Here is an 8823-nt window from a genome sequence, read left to right as displayed (position 1 = left end):
TGTATTTTAAATGAAATCTCATCCCAGCGTAGACACCACGTCTGGAATTACGATCCACCCTGTGATCTGTCACTTTTATACACACACAGGGGAGGTAGGAGGGCGGGGGGGGAAGCAGAGGTGGGAGGGGTCGAGGTTGGAGCACCTGTCATCTGCATGACGCGGACGGCTGGTTCTGGTTGTATTTTAAATGAAATCTCATCCCAGCGTAGACACCACGTCTGGAATTACGATCCACCCTGTGATCTGTCACTTTTATACACACACAGGGGAGGGGACCGTTTCCATAGAGAGGGAATATCACAGCCCACTTAGGAGCAATACCGGAGAAGCAGGAGCCCAGACCTCAGAGCAGCCAGAAGTTCACGGGGATGTGCATGGGGCCGTCCTCCTGGCCCTGAAGCTGCGCCGGCCTCCCTGAGCCTTTCGCTGCGGAGGGAAGTCCACTCTCAGGTAAGCTTGTGGTCGAGACTGACTTATGAAGGGTAAATGGATCTGCCCTAAATTAAGCAGGAGGTGCCGTGTACTGGACAGGTGCGAGAGATGAGAGCCACTAGCGCCCCTGGGTGGAAGCCTGAGGGAGCGATGCTGAACGCCCCCCACTCAATCAGCAGAAATCAGCCCCAAAGGGACCAGGGGAAGTTTCTCGGGGAGGCACAATCCCATTCCCATGTTGGTATAGAAAGACCTGCTTTCCAAAGGTGTTAGATCAGAGGCAGAACGTGTTCACACAAATCTATTTTCTCTGAACAGAGTTCAGTTGTGCACAGGAAGGTCAGTCCTTGGCGACAGTTTACAAGCTGGGGATGGGGTAGGGATGCCAGGGCAAATGGGAGCCACAGGACACGACACTACAGCACCTGCAGAGCAGCGAGGACACCTGCACTTACTGTTTACCTGTACCAGAGACCTTCACCTGTGCCATCTCCCGTCACTCTCGGGCACACCTGAGAAGCAGGTAAGGTCTCCTTCCTAGGATGCAGCAAGCGAAACACAGGTTAAGTGATTCACCCAAGAAAAGTCAGAGGCGTGGGAGTTTTCCCAGCCAGGTCCTCGGCCAGCAAAGCCCAGAGTCCTTTGCCACACTAGGCACATTGTGGGGGTGTGTGCAGATAACTACAATGGCTAAATGCTACCTGTGAAGGGGAGATGGATGTTTGATGTTCACGTTTTCTGAAAGAAAAATCCTGTTTGCAATGTCCTTCCCAAGCATAGCCACCTACCAAAAAATCACAAATGTAAGATTTTTAAAATGTTTTCAGTGGTCTAGTTTCAGTTTAACTTCTTATCAGTGTTTGCAGACAAACGGAGCCCACAGGAATAGCTCTGCGCTTGGCAGAGCTGTGTGATCAGTGCTGTTTGCCTCCTGCCTTTGCTGCTTCATGCCCTGTCCTCTCCCTGCGAGGTGCTGGGAACTGGAGGCTGACCCAGCTCCCTCATGTTTCAGTGCTTGGCTCTGCCACAGCTCCCAGAAGTAACTGTGTCTCTTTACAGCACCCTCAACAAGTGCTACTGTCACCGTAGCCCAAAGGAATGGTTGAGTTTCAGGCACCCAGAGAAAAATACAGGTGTAGAGCTTTGCCCTTCAAATGTATTAATAACTAGATGGTGCTCAGTTATTTTTGTGGCAGGCTGCAGAGAAATCTTAAATTTTCATATTGTTTCACCAAGGGTATGGCAGAAGAGTCCAGGGAATGTAAAAGGAGGAACTTGCAAAATTAGACTTTACGTGGGAAGTAAAGCGTGTCTTTTCTTTGAGGAGAGTTCCTTTTATCCTATAAACCCTAAACAAATCTAAACAGATCCTAAAAAGAAAAGTCCCAGAAAGAAATCTGAATCTACCTTCCAGCCCCCCGCCACTCACACACTTTGATGGTGAAAATATTCAGGGTTGCAAAGAACTCTTACATTTTAAATGATCTAGAATTAAGCTCAGCACCGGGCATTCCCATCGTGTCCAATTCACAGTTCTGGGAGGTTCCTTTGCTGTGTAACTTTGCATCATTGCTGATGGTGAGGGGACACCTTCCAATACCCTCACAACCCTGTCCGGGCTGGAGCTGAGGGTTTGTAGAGACAGGAAGGTCTGCCACCTTCAGATGCACCGAGAACAGAGCGCCATGCAGGATACTTGCTCCCTGATACTTTTACAGATCTTTCCACACCTTCAGCACCCTGTCTGTGAATACGGTATTCTTCTCTGATGGTAGACTTGGGATTTGAAAAATAAGATGGCAATGCATTTTGTAAAAGGCACAGGCACAATATTTACAGATTGACCCCAAAAATGTGGGAAAAAGTAAATGTAGAGTTAAAAGGGATCTCACTTCCTCTCCCCAATGCCTTGGTTTTGCAACTGAGATGAGACAGGTAGCACTTCCAGGCGGCACATCCAGATGGTTAGCCCATTGCAAGGGAAAACCTGAACTTTTTCACAGGAAAACTGCAGAAAGTTACTTGGACACGGTTGTTTCATGTTCAGAAGCCCTCAACTTTCCAGTGACTCTAGGTATACATGTATGATTTCATTATCAAAAGAAAGTATGCCATATAAAAGATTTTTTCCTCTATGATACGTAACAACACGATTTGCAGAGAGAATGTACATCCATGAAAGAATTTAAAGAGGTTGTTTTGTCTTGGAAAATAAATTGATTTAATTAAGTGCCTGAATACTAATCTGAATTTCAATTCATTCAACAAATATTGATTGAGAATATGAGAGAATATGATTTAGTATAAGACACTATTGGCCATATCAGGCTTTTCCAAGCATCCTGAGTCACTCTGCTGAGAGCCAAATGACCCAGAGAGAATATCTCTGCATAGTGAAAGGCTTGGCATAGTTAGCAGAAATGGAGATACCAAAGAAATATAACACCCAAAGTGTCTTTAAGGGGTGGGGATAGACAAGGAAACTCAGGTGTTGATTTACACTAAAGGGCCAGCCCGTGTGGGCAGAGCCCCAAGATGGGCTTGGACTCAGAAAGTATTCTGAGTTCTCAGTAATATTTGCAATTATTGTGCAAAGTTCCAGGTGTTTGAGGGTAAATGCAGAATGCTGCCCTGGGAAGGAAATAGAGAGGAGCAGGGAGGGGTTCCCTGGGCTGGGATGCAGGGTTTGAGTGAGGAAGTAAAACAAACAAATAGGGTGGTGGGGCAGTGGGGAGAGAGCCATGTGGAACCCACAGGGGGAGGCCTGAGGGTAGCTCCAGGGCCGCATCTCAACACCCTCTTTTTTTTTTTTTTTTTTGAGACAGAGTCTCGCTTTGTCACCCAGGCTGGAGTGCAGTGGCATGATCTTGGCTCACTGCAACCTCCACCTCCCAGGTTCAAGCAATTCCTCAGCCTTCTGGGTACCTGGGATTACAGGTGTGTGCCACCATGCCTGGCTAATTTTTGTATTTTTAGTAGAGACATGGTTTCACTATGTTGGCAAGGCTGGTCTCAAACTCCTGATCTCAGGTGATCCACCCACCTCGGCCTCCCAAAGTGCTGGGATTACAGGTGTGAGCCACCAGGCCCGGGCAGCACCCTCTATTTTAGCTTCCACCCACCCAGAGTCCAGGCACCTTTCATTTGGTGAAAATCGAGAAATCATTTCATTCTCCCAGTGCTCTTCGTAGAGGGGCCTCTGGCTTTCAGAAGCAGAAAAAGAAAGAAATCAGAACAAAGATTCTCGAACTCAATCCTCTGCTCTCACAGAGGAAAATACTGAGGCCCTAGGTGGTTAGGCACGAGCTAGCGTGTGGGAGAGACAGGACTGAGTCTGGTGGTGAAAGGAATGAAGGGATGAAGGAACAAAGGGACAGAGAGACAAAGTTTCCCCACCACTTTCCCACCAGTATTAACCCTTTCCAAAGTGGTTTTTGTTTTTTTAAACCCTTTCAGGGTTAGCAAGCCATTCGAAATAATTTCCAAGCTTTAAGATGCCTTCAAGGCGTAAGGCAGCTAAAACTACGCTTCATACTCTATTTACGAAAAACAACTCATTAGGTCCTCTATAAATGAGAAAACTGAAGGTCTAGTTATTGAATGCAATATTTAAGGAAACAAAAGCCCATTTTCCACAGGGATGGTTAGTGAACTCCTGGAACTCCAGTGTACAGTTCTAAGGAGTCCAGAGTCAGGTCGGAGCACTCAGAGCAGCGGTTCTCAGAGTCTCAGAGTGTGGTCCTCAGACCTCAGCATCAGCATCACACGGGACTGTGCTAGAAATGCATGTTCTCAGGAGCATCCCAGACCTAGTGACTCAGAAACTCTTGGGACGGGGCCCCACAGGCTGTGTTTGAACTGCTCCTTCACGTGAGTCCAAAGCACCTGAAAGCTGAGAACCACTTAGTTAGACTAAAGGTAAAAGGAGTCTGCATAGGTCAGGGTGGAGAGGATAGCACGGAGTCAAAAGCTACAAGCCAGAAACATGCTACAAAAAGGACGTTGGTCTGCAGGATCAAATCCTTGCTCAGATTTCCTGGCCTCTCTGTACATCTCTATACTGTGTATGCACATCTGTGTGTGTAAAATGCATTTCTGAAAATGTTGTGTGCAGACCAGATCTTCTCCTAAGAAGACATGGAGATTATTCAGGTGTGGATCAGCCTTGATTAAGCATCTACTTAGACCAGGAGCTTTCACACACACATTGACGTTTCTCATCTAATCCTTCACTTAACTTTTATGAGGTGGTTATTGCCATCCCATTTACCAGAGAAGGAAATTGAAATTCACAGAGGTTATTGGCCCAAACCCTCAGGCAAATAAGGATGAAGAAGGGATTCCAGACTATGTCTCTCTAACTCCAAAGCCTGCGTTGTTCTCGCTGCACCAAGCAATATGCCCAGATCCGGTAGTTCATAGGTTTGGACTATTTAACGCAAGGATCAGGTGTTTTTTCACAAATTATGAAAAATATTATTGCACAAAATAAGCTCCAAATTTTTGTAATGCAAAATAAATTGAACAAGCAAAACAAAACCTGATTTCTTAGAAAAAAGATTAAAGGAAAGAAAGGCAACAGCTGCAATGTGGAGAGCCAAGGGAAGCAACAGGCTTTGACAGGAAATGTGCCGGGTAAATATTTATCCATGTGTGTATATGTGTGTGCATGTGTATGTGTGTAAGGGGTGTATGCATGTGTGTGTGCGTGTGTGTGTACATGTGAGGTATGTGTGTGCATATATGTGCACATATATGTGTGCATGTGTCTATATGTATGTGTATGTATGTACATGTGAGGTGTGTATGTGTGTGCTTGTGTGTATGCATGTACACGTGAGCTATGTATGTGTGTGCATAGGTGTGCATGCATATATGTATGTGCATGTGAGGTGTGTATATGTGTGCATATGCGTGCATATATAAATATGCATGTGTCTATATGTATGTGTGTATAGTATGTATGTGTGAGGTGTGTGTGTGCATGTATGTGCATGTATATATGTGTGTTCACGTGTCTATATGGGTATGTATGTACATGTGAGGTTGTATGTGTGCACATGTGTGCATGTATATATGTGTGTATCTGTATGTGGGTGCATATGTATGTGTATATGTGTACATGTTTATGAGTATGTGTGTATGTATGTGTCCATTTCTATGTTCCTATGTGTCATGTGTGTGTGTCTGTTTCCAGGGTGAGTGAAGCAGCAGGGATTTACAGGATCCTCCTTTAGAAAGAGACCCAGGCTCCCTTTTTTAAGGGTCAGCGCTGGTTCTGTCCATCCCTCACAGCCTAAGGCTGTCTGGATGGGCTTGGGTTGGGTCCACTGCACTCACGTGTGGGAAATGGCCTCGTCAAGGCCACACTGATGAAGAGCTGCAGGGCAGAGGCTGGAGCTTGAGCCCCGACTGCCAGCCCTGCCTGACCCTGCTCTGCACTGTCACCGCAAAGAACAAAATGACCCAATGCCAGCCTCACGCTGCTGAAGGCCCGGGTAAATCGCCAGGTGATTTACTTACCCAATTGTTCTTATTTATTTTGAAAAAACTAACATAAGAAAAGAATTCTCCCACGTTGATAGTGAACCACATGTTTCTTGCTTGCTTTTGTGAAAGCCAAGTTTGTCTTCAGTAATAAAGTGACCTTCAAGTTCAGGTAAAGCCCCCAAAGGTGAACAGCAGAGCCTTTCACTGCGTGTGTCTCACAGGAGAGCCCAGAGCATGGTTCATCCTCACACCGCAATGAGAGAACAGGCATGTCGGGGTGTGAGCGGGGCCGCAGACGGCAGCCGTGCTCTCTCTAGAAGGAGTTGAGACAAAACTCCTGACACATGCACCTCACTGTTTCGTCCTCGTGCATGATGAAGGACAACAATGGATAAATAAACGTGATGTCCTTATTGCAGGGCTGGAGAGAATGTATGCCCGCAGACCAGGCAAGAAGGACTGGCTGCAGAGTGGGTTTGATCTCAGGGCACAGGAAGTCAACTCTGCCCACTTCACAATATCCTAAGGAACAGTGGCCAATGGGCAACCTGAAATCTGGCGGCCTCTGGCACAGCTGCATGCTGCTACTGTGAAGGAGCCCCAGAGGGAAGGTGGTGGTGGCTCAGCACAAGCCCTTCTCCCCTGATGGGCATGGCAGTTCAATGTCTTGTTTAACACCGTTCATCGGTGAACCAGCAAGTGCATATGATGCTTAAAGCCTGAACAGTCCAAGTAACATGAAGGTCATCGAGTTGGATGTTTTTATTGCCACAACATTCCATATGGCAACGCTTAGGTTTTTTTCTTTCCTTTTTTTGAGACTGGGTTTTGCTCTGTCGCCCAGGATGGAGGCAGTGGCACAATCACAGCTCACTGTAGCCTCGACCTCTGGAGCTCAAGCGATCCTCCTGTCTCAGCCTCCTGAGTACCTGGGAACACCGGTGCACACCACCATGCCCACCTAATTTTTTTTTTTTTTTTGTAGAGATGAGGTCTTACTATGTTGCCCAGGCTGCTCTTGAACTCCTGGGTTCAAACAATCCTCCCACCTCGGCCTCCCACAGTGCTAGGATTACAGATGTGAGCCACTGTGCCTGGCCAGTTTTTGTTTTTCTTTTTTTAAATAAGAGAATGGATTCAACTGGTCCCTATAGACTAGGATCCTTTCAGAGTTCTCAGTGTCTCCTTCTTGCCCTGGATAATCACCCTGACTCCATCTAACTGATAAACAGGATCCCACACGTCTTAGAGACCACAGATAGTGTTGGCACTGAAGTCCTGTGGTTGGAGGACATTGGTGCTCCCTGGATGATACTTGGTCTGACAAAAAGACCAAGTATAAATTCATAAAGTCTACAGTAACACCATAATTTGACTTCATAAATTCATAAAGTCTACAGTAAAACCAACCTAGTTATTAATAACAAATCTGATTGTTCTCAAGAAACTAGGATAGCCTAGCGAGAAACCAGCCTTAAAGATCTGCCTTGGAAACATTGACTAGATGCCCACCCATGGTCTTTAAGCAACAGGGATATACTCAGTCAGCCTTGACAATGATGAAGGAACAAAAAATTCACTCACCGTTAAAATCAACCACGGTAGGCTGCTAGGTGCTTACTTAGTATATTAGTTATTCGCTTTACAGGGGCAGAGGCTGCCTGCAAAGGTGAATCAAATAAAACCCATCAATACTAATGAGGTCATGGTTCTCACACTTTAGTGATCACTGGGATCATCTGCAGGGTTTGTTACAGCACAGGCAGCTGGGCCCCAGAGCTTTTGATTTACTCGTTCTGGAAAAAGACCTAAGAATTACTTGCATTTCTAACAAAGTCCCAGGCGGGGCTGGTGCTGCTGGTCTGGGGGTCATGCCTGGAGAACCCTTGCAGTGGAACATCAACACCCTAGTAGATTTTAATCCAGGTCCTCCAGGGCACCAAGCCCCTCCCATGCCTCTGCCCACATACCTGTTTTCTGCTGCAGGGAGAGATGCCGATGCCCGTCCACTTCCTGCTGCTCCTGCTGCTGCTCCTGGGGGGCCCCAGGACAGGCCTCCCCCACAAGTTCTACAAGGCCAAGCCCATCTTCAGCTGCCTCAACGCCGCCCTGTGTGAGGCTGAGAAGAGCCACGGGGAGGATACGTCCCTGCTGAGCAAGAGGAGCTTCCACCACCGGCCCGGCGGAGACGCCTCCTCGGGAGAGGAGGACGAGGGCAAAGAGAAAAGGACTTTGCAGGTCTCTGGCGCCAGGGGCGGAGCTGGAGGCACCCGGTACAAATACGTGTCCCAAGCACAGCCCAGGGGAAAGCCACGCCAGGACACGGCCAAGAGTCCCCAGCGCACCAAGTTCACCCTGTCCCTCGACGTCCCCACCAACATCATGAACCTCCTCTTCAACATCGCCAAGGCCAAGAACCTGCGCGCCCAGGCAGCCGCCAACGCCCATCTGATGGCGCAGATTGGGAGGAAGAAGTAGAGGCAGAGACCGGAGGGGAGAGCAGCCCTCCAGGACAGAGGGCAAGGGGAGGGCGAGGGGAGGGCGAGGGGAGGGCGGGGGAGGGCGAGGGTGCCGTCTGCTGGTTTGGGTTTTTTGGCATCAGTCAGTTTTACGGGTTGCTGCACTGCTGAGCCCCTCTGATCTCTTCCGCCCTTTGATCCCGTCTCCCTCCTCCTCTGTCTGTACCCACAAAAGTGCGGTATTGTCCAACCTTCCCAGACACAAGGCGGCTAATGTTCCTCCCTGTATTCAGCGTCTCCTTCCTCCCTCCCTACAGCAAGAGGCAAAGTTCATGCATTCCTCCTTTCCAGTCTTCTCCCTGTTGACCCCATGCCTGAGAAGAGAGCGTTCAGGGCTCCTCTCCCACACATCAACCCCTGCCAGGGCAGAAAGAGGAGC

The 8823-nt window shown here is 48.0% G+C and overlaps 1 protein-coding gene across 1 annotated transcript; it reads left to right on the top strand.

The window, feature by feature from the left end:
• The first annotated feature begins 231 nt into the window (after window positions 1–231).
• UCN3 (urocortin 3) lies at window positions 232–8403 on the top strand. The gene is made up of 2 exons (XM_011957079.1): window positions 232–453; window positions 7912–8403. Exon 2 carries the CDS (start codon window positions 7918–7920, stop codon window positions 8401–8403), a length of 486 nt encoding a protein of 161 aa, XP_011812469.1. The 5' UTR covers window positions 232–453; window positions 7912–7917.
• The last annotated feature ends 420 nt before the right edge of the window (window positions 8404–8823 follow it).

Source organism: Colobus angolensis, unplaced genomic scaffold, assembly GCF_000951035.1.
Source record: "Colobus angolensis palliatus isolate OR3802 unplaced genomic scaffold, Cang.pa_1.0 Scaffold432, whole genome shotgun sequence".
Lineage (NCBI taxonomy): Eukaryota > Metazoa > Chordata > Mammalia > Primates > Cercopithecidae > Colobus > Colobus angolensis.
The sequence above is the reverse complement of the archived record's forward strand: the minus strand, read 5'-3'. Positions and strand labels throughout refer to the sequence as shown.